The sequence below is a fragment of the Corvus brachyrhynchos genome, unplaced genomic scaffold (genome assembly GCF_000691975.1).
Source record: "Corvus brachyrhynchos isolate BGI_N302 unplaced genomic scaffold, ASM69197v1 scaffold175, whole genome shotgun sequence".
Classification (NCBI taxonomy): Eukaryota; Metazoa; Chordata; class Aves; order Passeriformes; family Corvidae; genus Corvus; species Corvus brachyrhynchos.
This window is the reverse complement of record NW_008238448.1, coordinates 825,507-843,222: the sequence shown is the minus strand read 5'-3', so window position 1 is coordinate 843,222 and position 17,716 is coordinate 825,507. Positions and strand designations below refer to the sequence as shown.

At 39.8% G+C, this 17,716-nt stretch overlaps 1 protein-coding gene across 1 annotated transcript in view; it reads left to right on the top strand.

Annotated features, from left to right (window-relative positions):
- Positions 1 to 4,492, top strand: part of SLC39A8 (solute carrier family 39 member 8) — a 28,128-nt gene extending 23,636 nt beyond the window's left edge. Inside the window, exon 9 of the mRNA XM_017736728.1 lies at positions 900 to 4,492. Within this exon, the coding sequence (XP_017592217.1) occupies positions 900 to 1,046 (147 nt within the window). The 3' untranslated portion in view covers positions 1,047 to 4,492. The remainder of the gene's footprint in view (positions 1 to 899) is intronic.
- Positions 4,493 to 17,716: the final 13,224 nt, after the last annotated feature.

The following is a 17,716-nucleotide window of genomic DNA, read 5'->3' as shown; positions in this document are numbered from 1 at the left end:
AAGACACAGTTTCTGAGTCACTCAGCCTGAAGGCTTTCTAACTAGGGCTGAAATAAACTGTCTTCCTTGTATTCTGGTTATACTACTCTTGAGAGAACAGGAGAATACTTTAACGCTTATTTCTCAAAAGCCACTCTATATGGCTTTACCTGCAGCAAACACATACCCTGAATCATCCCATGCAGGGAACTTCATGCCTGTGCTCTTCTGCCATCACCTCCACTGGCTCCAGAGGAAGTGTCTTTGCTTCTGCAGTAGCAGCAGATCAGTCACCCTTTGCTCTTGTGCTACCCATTAAGATGTATGTTATGGAATGGAGAATCCCTTCACTGCACTCTAATGTCATATGGCATGTGTTACCACCACTTTCACACCAGTCATCTTCCTCCTCTTCCTTGATTGACCTCACGAGCCCACCAGACATTCCACATGTAAAAGGTTTCTGATTTCTGAGGGTTTGTCTGTGTTTTCATCTTCACTCCATTTGCCTTTAGATAAAGCAGAGGAATCCTAATCTTCCGTTTCCTGAACAAGGATTTCTCTGTTTACACCAGTGAAGGAAGAACACAACCTTTAGCAGTATGAGGGCAGCCGCTCCTAGCATCACATGGACCAACAATTGGAACCTAGGAGGCTGCTGGAATCAAAAAGGGAAAATTTACATGAGACACAACCAGATGAAGTCACAGTAGAGAGGAGCAAAACACCATCTCATTTTACCATCCTTGGTGGAGTGTTTTTTCAGGGTAATTAGGGTGACTTCCTCCTGTGACTGCCTTCACCCTCTGTTAGTTCTAATGCTCAGTCCAGAGCAGCAATATGATTCAGCTCTTAATGCCTTAAATTAAGCATGCTACCACGAGATGGCAATATTTACCTAAAAATATCCCTTTTTTCAGTTCCCAGAGATGAATGATATGCTGCGGGAAAAAGTGACGGGAAGGAAGACGGATCTTACATTCTTCCTTATTCAGAATGCTGGTTTACTAACGGGGTTTACTGCTATCCTGATGATTACCTTGTATGCAGGAAATATTGAGCTGTGAAAACGGAATCAATATTGAAGACATGAAGTAAATTGCAAATGGAAGACACTTGAAATCCATACAGGGACATTGGTTTAATCTACTCGGTTTTGAAACGGTGGCAAAGCCCATCCTGTCCTTCTTGCCCCAAATACAAGGAAATTCTTCTTTAGGACTTCCTGTTGATCCAAAGAGTAGAGGCTGTCAGCTTCTGTATGATGGCAAAAAAATTATTCTAATATTTTTTTTTCTACTTAAAATTATCAGACATATCTGAACTGTCATAGAGAAAGGGTGTTACTTGGCCAGTAGAATTATGCAATACATGTAACTCAAGACCAACTGAAAGCTGAGGTCTACAAGTAAGATGTGTATTTAAAAGAGAATAATACAGTTTCATATCCATTTTTAGCTGTGATGAAGGCAAGCAGTTTCAAAACTAGCTAATTCTCATGACTTTTGTTGCAGGATTTGTCTGTGTAACATCCCCATTCCCCACCAAAAAAGAAGAAAAAAAAATCATACCATTTCAGAGTAGGTACTAACGAAGCTAAGATTTTTAATTACTAATTAACACTGGAAGGAAAGATACCAGTTCCTGCTTTTGATCTTTTCTCTTTATAAGTGCACTAGGGAATTGTTGATTTATTTTGAGAACCACTTTTTTAATTAGAGAGAACCTGTGTTAAATTTATGACTGTTTATCAACTCCATAACATTTTAGAAACATTGAGTACTTTAAAAATGTTCAAGAATTGTGTATTCTATGAAAATAATAGTTTCCGACTTAAGTTTCAGAAATATCCCCTTTAAAAATCAATATTTTAGTCCTACAGAGGGGAATTTAGAAAAAAAAACCTGCTAAAATCAACATTCCAGTATGCTTTCTTCATAATTTGAATGATTTCTTTGTGTGCAGTTAGGTGGAAGTAAGTGATAATAAAATATACAAATTCTTATCACAATCTGTTGCGTGTGAACTTTATACAATCATGCTTATATGTATAAATTCTTCTGAAATAAACAATTCGTCTACTCATAACTACTCTGTTGTAAGATGAGCCTAAGAAAATTCGTTAAAAAAATATTCCATTTCCGTCACCACTTTGCTTTGAAGGAAATGTTGTTATTCTCTATTAAGTTACTTTTTTTCATTGATTTTTTAAGCAAGTTTTACAGCTTCAAAGGAGTTACTGGTTTTTGATGTAGTTCCTTGCTGTAGGAAGGTACAAATATTTTATTTTTAATTCTCTATTAAAATATTTTTTCTATCAGGTAACGTATTTATTTTAATATTTTATTTGAATCTCATCTGTAATTACCAAAAAAACCCCCCAAAACCTCTCTAAGTGTCTGTTCAATAAAAGCTGTAAGGCAAACTGCAGAGGTGTTATAAATAATACTTTAAAATATGCTATAAATGTTAAAATGTAAGTTTAGCAGCCAATGATACCTTGCTGTATGGAAAAAGCATTTAGTAATTTTGTGCCCTGTAAGTTTCTGTGAAGAGCCCACCCACTCTGTGTCTTTCCTTTAATTCTTTCTTTGTTGATTTCTTGGATATAAGCTGTTTGTAAATGTTACTCTTGTGTATTACAATAATGTGTTATAGCTACTATGAATGTTCATAGACTTCCTAAAATAATGTGACCATTCCTAGTTCATCAGATTATTTTAATAATATGCCTGAATGGTACTTTTCACCTTTAAATCCAAACGTTTGCAAAGGAGACTTGATTTTTGTTAATTTCCTAAGGAGGAAAAACTGAGACAAGCAAGTCATTGGAATAACCTACTTTTAGATCACAGAGCAGACCAGAGATGGAACAAAGTCTGATTTTGAGCATAGTTCTTTAGTCACAAACCAAATTGCCTTTTCTGCTAGTGGGATATTTAGTACATAAGGAAGTTTTTCGATTTCTTTATGAGCAAGTTTGTCTGTATATCTTTGCTATTTTCCTTGTCCAGTATATATAAAATACATCTATTTCAATTCTTGGACTCCCAATGATTTCCAGGATTTGCAGAACAGGGCACTGACTTGGATTTCCTTCTGCAGGCTGTTGCTCTCTAGATTGATGGGTGCAAGCAAACAATTTCTTATGTGCATACGCACCAAGTGCCTAGTGTAGCTCTTTACTTTTATTTTGCTGTAACATCCCATACTTCCCAGGAATGCTGTAGGTGCCTTAACAGCTCTTACAACACTTGATGCACAAATCATCTCTGTACAATATAAGAAGAAACTCATCTCCTTGTCTTGCAGTTCAATTCAAAATGTACAGGTGTGTCTGTCAAGCTGACAAAGGCCGCTGGAGTGAAGCCTAGAGAGAAAGCCATAAATCTACTGGAAGTAGATGTAATTCACCTGTCAAAGGCAAGGTTACCTTGTATTTTGGGGGTTTAATCCCTACTACACTTCTTTTGTACCCAATATATTGTCTCCTTTTTCTTTCCCCCCCTTATTACACTGCTTTTGAAGAAGATCATGTAATTACATGTGTTGTGGTCAATAATGTGACCATAATGCTTCATTCTCATTTAAATACCCTCCACAGTTTCTGCATCTTCTTCCATTTTAAAGGTAAGTACTACAGCATTTAAGGTTTGAGGTAAAAATAGGAGATACAGAATGTCATAGGAAGTGAGCTACAAGGAAGATATAGCTTGAATTCATGAATTTAGGCAATAATGTAATTCTCCATAATACAGCTATTAACTGCTGCTCTGGGTGAAAGCACTGTGAAGGATTCATAGGATCCCAATTTGATTTCCTTTAGAGAAATAATAGTTTCTGACTTTGAGGACAAAAAACTTAAATGTTCTTCCTTATCTTGGCTACCTCCATAGATAGTTGTTAATTTCCTACTGCTTTCTGGCTATCTTCAGCCTTTTAAATTGCGAGACCTGTGAAGTTGCCAGAATTAGCCTCATGGTGTTTTGTGGAGTTGGTCTTGGCAATGCCTGAGTTATTAAAATGAAAATAATAATAACTAGTAGTCCTGTTCAATAAAAGCGTTTTGTTATTATACCAGGTATTTTCTTATGTAGAACAGTAGTGGTGTAGACAATCAAAGACAAGAAGAAAATTTATTTTTATCCAGCTAGCCTTAGTCAGTTGGAGAAACAGCAGCAGCTGTCTCTGGCTGGGCTGGTTCTTGAGAAGAAGACGTGCAGCAGCATTCCCCTAGTGCTGAAGAGTGAAAAAAGCAATCTAATCAGAAGAAACATGAAATGAGATTATATGAGTCAAGCAGATTTAGTTATCTAGAGAATACAAAAGGGCTTTGATGGCATTGGCCTAAAGGATACAGAAACTGCACTAAAATGCACTTTTCCAGTTCATGGGTAAAAGCTAATGAAGTGCTTGTCTCACAGTAAATACAACATTAAAAAACTGACTGGAGAAAGGTAAATAATTGCCAAGTTGTTTCTGTAAAACAAAAAAATAAATTATTGCTATGTCACTGACCTGTAGATTTTTTTGTCCTTGCAATGACTTGCAAATAAAAACATATTTTAGAACATTTATTTTTGAGAGAATCCCATTTGTGTGTGATGCTGCGAAGATTTTGAAATAATTTATAGGATTTTCATATACTGAAATTAGTTAACTGTTGTAAGGTTTAGCCCAGTGTCTCTCTTCCTCACTTATTTTCTGTAACTTCTATTCTACAGGAAGCTCTTGACCATTTAAATAAGCTAGTACTAAGATAATACAGATGCCCTTTTGCTTGAAAAAATCCTGGTAGTGATTTCAAATAGGTAAGTGTTCATAAGAAGTAAGTTATGATGTGATTTTAAAACTCCTTTTACAAACAGCAGACCCAAGTGCAAAAAAACTCTTAAATCATGGTATATTAAAGAGCATATTTCTCTGTGGCAGCAGAGGAATTGTCCTCTTTCAGTAGAGATTTGTTAACTTTTCTCTTCATTGGTATATTAGAGAAATCAAAGATACAGACTTTTTAATGAATTGGCAAGGTATTAGATGAGGTTCCCTGACCCTTTTTTATTTTTCAAAAACTAAGTCTGTAAAAAATGACTCTTTTTTTAATTATTATTTTTATTGCTCTTCCAGTTGTAGCTAAGTCTATGGTTGCTTGTCTTGCCATAAAGAAAAATCACGTAGCAGCTTAAATGAATGACATCCTTTGATAATAACAAAGGGCCTTGTTCACTGAACATTTGTAACAAATTTCTTCTGTACTTCAGGGAGTGCTTTGGGTATGCAGGCAGCGCAGATCTGATTTCTAAATATGAGCATACACACAATATTTTATATGTGAACTGCTGTCTTCCAAGATTGTCTTGTGAGGTTGGGAACCAGCATGGTACACCTGGGCTTGCCCTGTGTGTAACTTCTTCCTCGAGGGGCAGAACAGGTTGAACGGGTTGTCTGTGTCACACAGTGAAGGGTTGTGTTGGGAGAGATCTGTACGAGCTCGGATAAACCCAGCAGTGTGTGTTCATCCACAGTGTGTGCAGCCACACTGATAAGGCAGTCAATCCTAATAAGAAACCTCTACTCTGTCACGAAATTACAGCAGCTGCTTGTGACACAGTGATGGTGTATCTCCATGAAGTAATAGCAGTAGATATTTGCATGGTGAGTTCTAGGCACAGGATTTTCTCTCTTAAATGTATAGGGTGCTGGATGCTACTGCACTACAGAATTGTTCTCTTGTAACTGTATTCTAACACATTTGGGATAAAAACTACTATAGACCTACTATAGAACATCCTCACCCCTTGGTTTTGCATGCTCACGTTTTTGGCTTTTTTTTTTTTTTAAATCATAGAACGCATAAAATGCAGCTACAAGATAGTATGAAACAATTCTACAAAAACAGTAAAAAATGGGTGACATAAGGAACTTTTGTTGTGTTGCTGGAAGTAAAGCTTCTGCTTTTTGAAAAGCTGACAATGGTCACATCAAACAGAACCTGCATTTCACATTTTGTCTGAAAAATTATAACCTTTGGCACTTGGAACACCATAATGTAACTGCTTCAATGTGCTCTGTATAACACTTTATATGCCATCAGTTCTTGAAGACTTTTTGACTAACATCCTATTTCCCAGTTTGCTTAGCCATGCTGAGGAGAAAGCTCACAGAGTAAAACACCACAGAGAGGTGTCAGTCTATTTATAGCACAGATCTCAGCAGTACAGCTTCAGAGTACTTCATAGCTGGCAACTGGGTGGGTGTCCAGATCTTGATGCTGTATTGAGATGTCACCCACATAAGTAATATCATTTCTCCACCCTCTCATCTGCGTCCACTCTTATTTCCACTGGAAGGAAAGTGGCTTCCTAGCAAGGGTAGATGTATAACTGTTTGCTTCAGGCAAGTGGTGTACCAGGGACTGTGATTTCCTCTCCAGAGCATATTTGCCTTGTGATTTAGACACAAATGTAGATACAAACATAGTTATAGAGCAATAATTGAAGCTGTATCCACATTTGACTGGTAATTACTTGTCCTGTGTGGGTGTGAAATACCTGCAGAGTTCCTAGCCTAGAGGGTTCAGGAAGCATTATTATATTGTATTTTTGAAGTGAAACTGCATCCCAGTTTGTGGTTTACAAGAAACTTGAAAATACTGTTGTTGGTAGAAAAATGTGATCTGTAACTACATAATAGAAGGCACTCCATGAGCTACAAATTCTGCTTTGTCCCCAGCTATATCTGCTCTATTTGTCTCCTGAACAATTAAACCTAACAAGATTAGTGTATCTGTACTAGCAGGTCAGAACAGGACAGCTTGGTTAGATTGCTGGTAGGTGGTGGAATGCTGAGTGTGAGGGAGGAAATTTCTTGGTCTTTCTCCCTTTGAAGGGGAAGGGGGTAGGGAATGTATAAAGACAGAGCTGATACCAGAAATGCAAGTCAGGGCGATCATAATTTGAGAGGGCACAATTAGTAATATGATTGCACCACAGTAGCAATAATTATTGTAATTACTTTTATTTACATTAATTGAATTCTACACAAAATGCTGTAATTAATGTCATGGACACATTGTGATTTGTGGCTTGTGAAGTGAAGGACCGTTCAAAGAGAGCTTTCTGCTTGCGTGGTGAGCAGTGACTTCCTTTTTAAAGTTACAAAATGTTGTAGTTTTATACTCTAAACAAGAGTAATCAGATTTTTTAAAAGCTCAGTCAAGGATGGGAGCATATGGAAGGCAGTAGCCCCTCTGGCACTGATCAGTCTTCACTAAGGGCAATGGAGAGACAGGCCTGCTCAGCTGATCATCTGAGGACTAACTGATCACTGTGTAAACAGAAGCCATGATGTAGCTCCTGGAAATAACAGTCTCAGGCCAGAGTCCAAAAGGTGAAGTCCCCAGCACTGGGTACAAGGATGGGAAGAAGAGGAAATGTCAATATGGGAACGGAATGGCAGAGCACCTACTGTTGCAAGGGGAATTGAGGAGAACATGCTTAGGGACATGGTTTAGTGGTGAACCTGGCAGTGTTAGGTGAATGGTTGGACTTGATGATCTTAGAGGTCTTTTCCATCCTAAATGATCCTATGACTGAAAACTGAAGGCTGCCAGCTCTTGAGAAACCAAATAATGAAGAGAAGGAAAAGCTTGGGCCTGGCAGCGTGCTTCTGGGAGGAGGGAAGCACACTTCTCCTTAAGAAGAGCCAGCTGGACGATTTGGGGACAGGTATACTGAGAAAGCAGGGATGGGTAATATGGGGGACGGATGGTGTCTTGGGGAAAGAAAAATAGGAAAACTGCTGATGGTTTATATAGACTGGAAAAGGGCAGGTAGAATAGATAGGTGACTACAGCTTGTCATGCCTACCCTCTGATTTCTGGTAGCCCCAGGTGGATTTGAAGCACATGCTACAAAGAATTGAATGATAGTAGCATAAGAGATCCCCTCTCACGTGGGAAAGATTTGACACATGAAAGACTGACCATGTTGGGATGTATCAGCAAGGTGAGGTAAGTACCTATATCTGTGCTGTAGTATGGGCTGCAGATGTGACCAATACCCCAACAGAAGAGGCTCCCAGTGCTGTGGAAGGCAGCATATGCCAGGCCATGCCCCAGCCCAGGTGGTGTGCACAAAGCCATTAGCTGTGGTAATTGACTTCACAGCTTCTCTAGCAGGGCTGAATGAGGTTTTTGCAGGGCCAGGAGACAACCTGCTGTAAAACTTTAAAGATTTGAAGAAGATGCACCGTAAGTGGATTAAAGAAGCACTCTTAAGGATGTTTATAATAGAACAGATGGTTCATCCTGGGCCTTACCGGCATCTCACTGCCACTCATGCTTCTGTTGGGATTAAATGTGAGCCAAAGAGAGACTTTGCTACCTGAAGGCTTTTGAGGAAACAGAACACTTGGCTTTGAAAAGAAAGTGACTGGAATCTGCATCACAGTAGAAGACCTTGGAGAGGAGGTCGAACTGCTTTAGACTCCTGTGTAGATTTGAGCTGAGGACGAGGTAAGAAGGTGGTGTTGGTGGAAACAGTGAGGTAGGGAACCAGGAAAGCCTCTGCCACTGTGGTTGGTGTGGAGCTGTGTTGTGATTTTTTGCTTTTTTGAACCTGCACTGGGTGCTGCTGCTTTTCTGAAACGCTGAGGATGCTGGCTAGAGAGCTGTGCTCCAGCCCAGCATGTGGAAAACCCAAGGGAAGCACAAGGCAAAGGGACTAGTGGCAGGTTTCTCCAGGAGCAAGTGTAATAGAGTAGTAGCTGCTGCGTGTAGTGCTTCTGGGGAATCCTGAAACAAAGCCCTTATACAACATTGCTCTGAATTGTTGCAAAAAGAGCTGGAAGTTTTGTGATTGCTGTGGGGTATAATTTGTGAGCACCATAAAAATTATGGCAGGGGAAGTAGCTGCAGATCACTTGTATTTCTCCAGGTCCACATGTTCAGCTATGTATCAGTACAGCTGAGTCCAAGATGAGGTTGAGTACCTGAATCCAAATGTGTTGCCCTGCTTGCCACGGCTGTGCTAATGCCAGAGGGTTGCTCAGCAGAGCAGGCAGGGTGTAACACAACATGCCTGCTGCTGGAGCTGTCTCAGGAATGGGGTTAGTGAAACAGTGGGGTTGCCATGCCCCTCTGTCTGGGCTAATTAAAAGCAATTTGTTTTAGCTTATAATTTCCTATCTTTGTTCTGTCTTGGGGCTTGTTATTTTTAAGAGTGCGTGAACCGTGATTTTTGAGAACTGTTAATGAGTATTTGGTTGCTTTAATTTGAGCGTAACAAAGCTTTATGAAGATGTCATTATTTTTTCTTTTATGTGTTTTATGTCCTGTTAGGTGTCCAGATTGTTTTGGGTTTTGTTGGTTTTTTTGTTTTATTTGTTTCAACGCTGCAGAGGGATCTGGACAGGCTGGGTTGATTGGCTGCCAGTGGCAGGATGAAATGACATAGTCTCAAGCTATGCTAGAGGAGGCTCATGCTGGACATCAGAAGGAATTTCATCACAGAAAGGGTTGTTAAACATTGGAATGGACTGCCCAGGAGGAAGGTAGAGTCGCCATCCGTGGAGATGTTCAAGAAATAACTGGATGTGGCACTTAGTGTTATGGTCTACTTGACATGGTGGTGATTGTTCAAGAGTTGGACTTGATCTTGGAGGTCTTTTCCACCTCGTTGATTCTGTGATTCTGCCATGAGGGTGACACCTTTGAGTTGCTGAGTTTTTACTGTGGGGAATGAAACCACTGGAGTCTGGGGACATTCAAGGGTGCCTGCCAGCTTAAACAGTTGAATCCCTTTAAAATGTTAGTGTATTTGCTTAACTTTAATGGATGTGAATGTAATTTCCTGGAGAGAGGTTTAGGAAAAAGTGGGGTGGAGGGGGTGGGGAGCAGCAAACCACAGAAAACTAATTAACAAAAAGAATGAATAGTAAGGAAGATACTGTATTTAAGATGGGAGAAGCAAGAACTGTTGATAGCTCTCTGTGGTTTTGATCTGTAAGCTGAAAATTTCCTACACTTCAGGAGTGGTATGAGCAAAATTCATAAATATATGTATGTTATAGTGGCCATAATGCAGAAAATAATGTGTAATGTTTAAATTTAATGATTTCAAATGTTTTCTGTTTTCACCTCTGGAACATAAGACATCAAAGAGGAGTAGGACCCTGTGACTTGCTGACACTGCAGATAAAGAAACATTCAGCTTGGTTTGTAGTGATTCCTTAATGGAAGCCTGGGACATAGTTCAGAGATGCCCAAGTTTCCCAGGTCTGCAGCAGCACGTGCCTGTAACAAGGCTGACTGTATTCATGTGGTAATGCAGCCAGTATCTGGTTAAATGAGGTATGAGTCAATAAAAACTTGGCTACAATAGTCCCCAAATCACACTGGTGAGTCCATGTGATGGCATGTGATCCCACCTGCACATTTGCTGACTTTCAGACAAAGGCAGTATGAGGTTTACAAGCTGGGTCTGAGTTCAGGCACTGCTGTGGTTTTGTGTAGAACACTTAAGTCTGTTGTCTCCCTTAATTTTCTCTGGCTCCCTGAAATGGCAGTAATGGAATAATGGTCCATCTTGTGTGTCAGTTTAGAGCATTGCAAACTGTTAATATTTATAAAACACTTAGAAAATGAATAGCCATCTTGGGTGAGATCAAGTTGCCACTCTGCTATTGCCACAGAAATAAAAGCATGTCAGTGTCAACTTGCCTCAGATCTGCTTTTGACCCCAAGCCTGACAATGCTGAGGCCAGCTCCTGGGGAGGCAGTTTGTGACTCATAAGAGTGGCAGCAGAGCTACTTGCTGTCTGTTCTTCAAAAAATACACAAATCAATCCAAAGTGCTTCAAACCTTGGAGGCAAAACACTGCTTTGCTTCTTGTCTTCTTGGCAGGAAAGTTTCAGCGAAGTTTCTCAGGTTATTAAAAAAGAGATAAAATTTTGAGCCCTCTGTGTACAGACTTGGGAATAGCAAAACAATGTGCAATATGCTCGAAGCCAGCAGGAACAAAGGGGTGAGGGGTAAGGAAAGGTACTATAAAGGTTACTGAGTACTCTCATAGTTTAGCCCTTCTGTGTTTCTACTAGTTGGGATCAAAAACCTGTCTGTTGAAATTCATAAACCTGACTTCTTACAGCTCTCCCTAGCTACCCCAGACAGGAAATTCCCCTCCACAGATGTGGTACAGTTCTGAAAGTCAGAACTCAGTGTTTGCTACTTTAGTGAGCAGTTGCAGCCAGATCCCGGGTCTTTCCCCCAGGAGTAGGATTTAGCATGGCTGACTGCTGCTATTAAAATTAATTTGTCTGGCAAACTAACTAGAAGTGTCTTCTCTGTTCCAGACACTAAGATCCAAGATGACAGGGTGGCATTTATCTAGTCATGAAAGTAAACTGCTTAGCGTAGGCTGAATTTTTAAGTTCTTTTTATTCTTTCAAAGAAGAGATAAAGAACATAGAACTCCTCTTAACCTGAATAGACAAATGCAGGAGTCCTAACTGGCTTTGCAAAATTGGAAGGCTGTCCTGTCTATCTAAATCCAAGTCCAGACTGATTATTTGGTTCATATCATGGTCAGGGTAAATGAGCTAATGTTCCTTTTTAGCAAGACCATATATTTCACAGCTGAATCCAGCCAAGTTAAAAATCTCCTTCTATCAAAAATACAAAGACTTAACTTGAAGGCTGGAATCAATGTAATTTCTGTAAGTCTTATAAGATTATGTAGGGTATATTCTCTATGGCACTTTCTGTTGGCTTCCTTGAACACTTCCTTTTCATAGAGTAGATCAGACCTTGGTTGTGCCCTTTTGAGTTAAAAAAAGTTGGAAGTCCAGTCTCCAAGAGTGGCTGTTTGTGCCTGCAGACTGGGATAATTGGGCTATCCAGGCCCTTGGCAACAGAACCTGCCTGTGTGGGCTGCGGGTCAGAGCAGCTTCTGAGTACTGAGCCAAGGTACTAAATGCTAGAGAGGGATTGCAGGTGTGGGAGAAATGATTGCTGAGTCACACAGCAGCGGATAGGGCAGGAACGGGTGAGCTGCGGAATAAACCAGAAAGCTCAGATCCCAGCAAAGATGTGTGCACTGGGATATTTGTGATAAAGGACCTGAACAGGCAGCCTGGACTGAAATAGAGCAGATGACATTTGACCATATTGCTCCCAGCTGAGAGCTCAAAGTTGTTTAAAGCCGACAGCAGGTGATTTTGGGGACAGCAAGTTGGAGAAACAGTTTGGAGTCTGGAGGCTTAAAGCAGAGCTAGTTAGATTGCCAGTTTGCTGGTGGTTGCTGAGGCTGTCTTCTGGTAAGAAATGACAACTCCTCTGTCCTGCCTTAGCAGCAGGGTGCAACTGTGCTTTCCTACAGAAAGGGCTGAGGATATGTTCGAGCCTAGCCCTATTACATAAATGTTGTACTTAAGCCTGAAAAAATAAATACTGCAACCTCCCTTTCTTTTTCCTATTAAAAATTCTTCCAGAGCTCTACCAAACATTTGCAAAATAAATAGGAGCAGAGGAAATTGGAATGGCGAGTGTCTTGTTGAAGACTTACATTTGTGTATCCTTGAGCTTCTAATGTCATTTTCCCCTTTGGTAAAACAAACTGGGGGGTTTTGACTATTTATTAATCTGTTCCCTTTGTGGGAACTGTTTGATCTCAATGTTGGTGCAAAACGTTTTGGTTAAGTCAGCAGTGCCATTCTTACCCTGTTTACTCTTCAAACTGAATGACATACTTTTTGACTGAAATTAAGATTAAAAAAAACTTCATCCACCATGGGAATATTTGTGTCAGGAAAGAGTACTGCAAGTGCTGTGAGCTCTTTGTGCCAGCTGAAGCTCTCAAAGCTCTTGTTTGTGGTATGGAAAGAGAAACTACTGGAGCATCTTGGAGACTTTTTCTATTTGAGATGTCTTTCCCAAAGCTGCTGCTGGATGGGATGGCACACACATTCTTCACAAAAATCAAGGGGTGTTTTTAAAGGCAAGTCCTGTCTTAGTGTTCCCTTTAACGCAGTAACAAGAAGGAAAGAAAGGAAATGTTAACTTTGCTTATGATGGCAAACTTAGAACTCTCAGCATGGTCTTGAAAAACTTGGATGGATTCTATAGAGGTGAAAATTCCTTGCTCATGAGACATCCTTTAGCTCAATAATATAGGAAATAATGAACAATATAATGAATTTCTTTTTCCTCCCACAGTTGGCCATTTAGTTGTGGTTTCCAAGGAATGTCTAGAAGAAAAGTGCTATTATCAACTCTGAGTGAAGCCTTTCTGATCTTGCTGACTGATATAGCAGCTGGAGAAACTCGTTTCCTAGCTTCAAACTCCATTTTCTCTGCAATTTTCTCATCTTTGTGGCAAACAAAGAATAACGCTTGTCTGTGTTACAGATCAGTTGCTGCTTTTGTAATAGCTGCTGTGTTTTCATTGCCTTTAGTGCTGCTGGCAACTCAGCTGATGATTTCATGGGAGAATTGCCACTGAAATACCTGGTTCACGTCTGTAGTGCTTGTGCATTTTGGGTTTCCATATGAGGTGGTTTTTTCACAGAAAAGTAACATTGATCATGAAACTGTGCACAATTATGGGCTGATGGGAGAGAGAGCTCCTCGCCTGACTTAAATCCAGCTTGGGCTCAAAGCAGCTCTGAGGTTTTGTGCAGGATCCCTCCGAGAAATACTGCCTGTATTGGAGAAGAGTAACGCTCTCAGTTGCATCACCCCAACTCTTAGTCGTTAGTGTGTGTTTCATAAACTGAGGCAGAGGGATTTTGTGAGATGAGACCAGTGGTCTTTATCCCTCTAGTTGGACTGCTGTCTCCATAAGGCTGTCACATAAAGGCAGCTTTCATTTTTCTCTTGTCAGATTCCTCCTTTTGTGACTATCTCCCTCCCTTCAAAAGGAAGCCACATACAGAAAAATACATTAATTATCTTCACATGTATGATGAGTTCCTGTTAATACCCTCTTGAAAAATACCCTTTGGAAATAACTGGAACTGGATTTGTTGTCATAATTCGCACCAGCTTACAGTTTTGACAGGGAATTTGCCAGCAATTAAAACAATGGCCAGATATATGTCAGGAAAAATACTTCTGCATTTGGTAGGCTGCAGATGTTCAGTGCATACATACTGCACAGTTTGTTTTGCAGACTTGGGTTTGGTGTTGCTCATGTATGTTTCCTAGAAACAACCCTCTGTTGTTTCCTTGGAGGATGGCTTTAGGGCTGTATTAGTTGATAGAGGAAAAATGATGATGTTACAAGTGTTCTTGCTGAAGAGCTCCCTTCAGTGGAGTCCTATAGGTCCTTGTCTGTCTAGTGTGGTCATTTCCATGCTTCTCATATGACATAGAAAGATCTCTATGCTAGGGAGAAAAGCTTAAAATCTGTTGCAAATCTGAAGTGGTTTTCTTCCAGTTATCTGAGAGATCACAGTTGGAGACTGAAACGAAGTCAAATTCCTTTGAAGTGCTGAATAAATAGCACCAACCTTCAAAAGGATGAAATCTGACAATGCCTGAGACTTCCTGACATGTAAAAGACAAATTGTTAGCTGCTGAAGAAAAGGTTGGGTTTGGTGGGGTTTTTTTTGTAATATATTTTCTCCAGCCCCCATCCTGCCTTACCTTTAAGTTTTTCACATGATAACAAGCTGGTTTACTTTTTTCTTTTATTGGAGCCAAATAATTCCTTGCAACACTTCCAAAACTTAGTAGAAATACCCAGCTGGACTTTGATCTCAAGTCTATCAATAAATGAAAAAAGACAACTCACATAAGTAAAGGTACCACTACCAGTGACTATTACTGCTGTGAATAATTTTAAGCTTTTGTGCAATTGCATTTATTTCTCCTTTTCTAATCCCCGAAGCATCATTTAGAGTATAGAAATAAAGCCTTTTATATGTCAGGACTCTATAATAAAGTATGGGGAAATCCAGCAACTAGAAAAAAATTATGTATGTGTGGGCAAACTTTAATTTTGCCTAAAGAATGTAACTTTCTGCCTTTTAATTTCTGGTGCAAACACAGGAAATATGCAATTAAGCCTTCCAGCAGGTCTGTAAGACTGGTTGTGTAATCCTTACTTGGAACACAATAAATACAAATAGTAATCACAGGTTTAATGAGTGTAATCTATCATAAAATACCTAACAAAACACTGTGTGCAGTATTACCTTCTGATTCATGCTTCAAATATTCCAACTGTATTAAAGGAGCACAGCGACTGCTGAGTACCTATCGAGGCAGGAAGGAGAGAACAGTCTTCTAAATAAGTAAACAGTGTGTATCTGAATGATAAACAATAAGGCTTATTCAAAATTCATTTTGGTCTCATGGAGGTGAGTGGAAGCATCTTGCTGATTGCAGATGCTTTCCCTGATGCTGCACTAAGGCCTAATTTATGTAAAACCTTTCCAAGAGATCACGCTGAATATCCGACAGGATATTTAGAAGAGGTTGCAGAATTATGAACTGTGAGACTCAATATTTGTCTTGACTGAATCTCTGTGGGAATTCTTATCTGCCTCTTTGTTCTCTTATGTCTTATTCACTTCAGGTTTCTCACGTGTGCATTTACCTTTCAAAAAAACATATGGAATACCCAGTTTGCATGAAGTCAGAAACTGAAGGGAGGGTTACTGTAGAGCCAGTTATACAGGCTGCAGTTCTACACTTGCTCCTTCATGAAACACACAAGGGACCAATCTGAAAAGTCTAGCTCCTTGAATCTTTTGGGGAAGCTACTGACACTGGATAACACTGAAATAGATTTGAACTGAAGTTTCTGGCCAGAGTTACTCAAACTCAAAGCCTGCAAACTTGGAACTGGGGAGCTTTTTCAGCCTAGGATTAAATCAAACCTGGCACTACTTCTGACTTCAGGCAGAACTTGCTGACCTTTAGGTTACCTTAACTCCGTGGCTTAACTTCTCACACCCCTGAAATGTTAGGAGACACTGTTGCTTGAAAAGCAGAGAGTTGAAAAGATAGTGTAAATGTGATTCTCCAGGGATGAACGCTTTCTGCTAGGACAAATGTGTAAATGTAATTTTTTTCTTCCTGAGCATACAGAATAGTATGCTATAGGGGAAGTACCTTGCCGTGGTAGAAAGCTGAATTTTGTGTATGGACATGATCTGCAGATCCAGTTGCTGTGACTTTTCTATAGGAAATGACACCTGTTTGAAACCCAAGTGCTACAACTGCTGCAGGCCGTCTCTTTGGCTTTCCTTTGGTTTGCATTGGTTAAATCCACTATGGGATCAGCTAAAGGAACTGACTATTGAAAAAGCTTACGTGAATTTCTCTTCAGCTGGCTTGCAGTGCAGTGTTGTTTCCAAGTGATCTGCCAGTCTGACATCAGTATTAAATAGAATATCACACCTCATGGACTAACCATCTGATTCATTGTGACAGTTTTTTTCCTCTAATGTTTGAAGTTATAATTAAGGGAGGAACATGTGGGAGAGAGAATAAAAGTCAAGAGATAAAATAAGAAATTGGATTGCAAAGGCAAGGAAAGAACCTTGTAATTTATTACTCTTAAGAGAAATATGGAACAATTGCTCTTAAAAGCAAAACTAACTGTGCAAATAGTTGTATATCCTGATTAAGGGACCCCAAACCATTTTGATTACTTTTATTTAAATCTGGAGTGTTCTATCAACTTTTTTTCATATGCTTGTAGAAATTTGGCCAATTGAATAGTAAGTGCAAGGAGAAATGCTCTTTATGATTTTAATGGATAAATACTCCAGAGTGAACGTGAGCCACGTGTGTGTGTGTGATACCAAGCTGAAAATGTAGAAAGGGCTGAGCATATCAGCACTCTGAGCCTGCACATGCTGTGCATTGATCTGAGTAGTCTTGAGCTGGCCAAAATTAGAAGAGATTTTAAAGTAACGTCTGCTGCAAGTTAGCTTCTGTTTTGTACTGAGAGGGCATTAGTCAGTGCCCGTTACAGGCAGATGAATTTTTGGAGTAATTTGGCTCACTGAAGAGCAGAGTCAGTGAATTTCATTAGACTGGAGGTTAATTTGTCTCTGAAAAATAACACTGGTTTATCTGGAAACAGTGGCATTTTCAGTCACAGGTAGTTTTTTAACACCAAAGTGAAGCCATTCCCTGTAAAAATATAATGGAGTTGTTGAAGACTTTAGTATCAGTTATGGGTTTACTTCCTTTACAGCTATTAAGATGGAGAAGTTCTGTTGTACAGATCAGAGTACATAGCCTGTGGAAGAGGTGATGGAAAACTTCTGGCATGCAGTAGTCTTCCATCTTTTATAGCTTTACATAAAGGCTGTTGTACAAACTAATATGGCTTTTTATGGCAGCAGTGGCCTCTGTGTGGTTCATATCAGAGACATTTAGGGCATTTTGACCACCACAGGAAAATAGATTCAGTCGCCACCTTGCTATGCCTGCCTGGCATGACTCACACCCTGTGGTGATAGGATCTCTTTAAATTGTAACTATGAAGTACCTCTCAATCCACCTCTCTGATTTCTAAGTAGTCTGAACACAATAATTCATAAAGTAGGGCATCTTTCTTGATAAGAAAGTTTGGCATGGGGACTCTTAAGCAGTCCTTGTTAAAAGCCAGTTGTAACTTGCTGTGTCCCATAACTTGTACTTGGCTGTGTGGGGAGGGTTACCCCAGCTAGGCCCATGCTCTTTCCTGGGAGGGGTGGGGAGAGGAATGAGCAAACCTG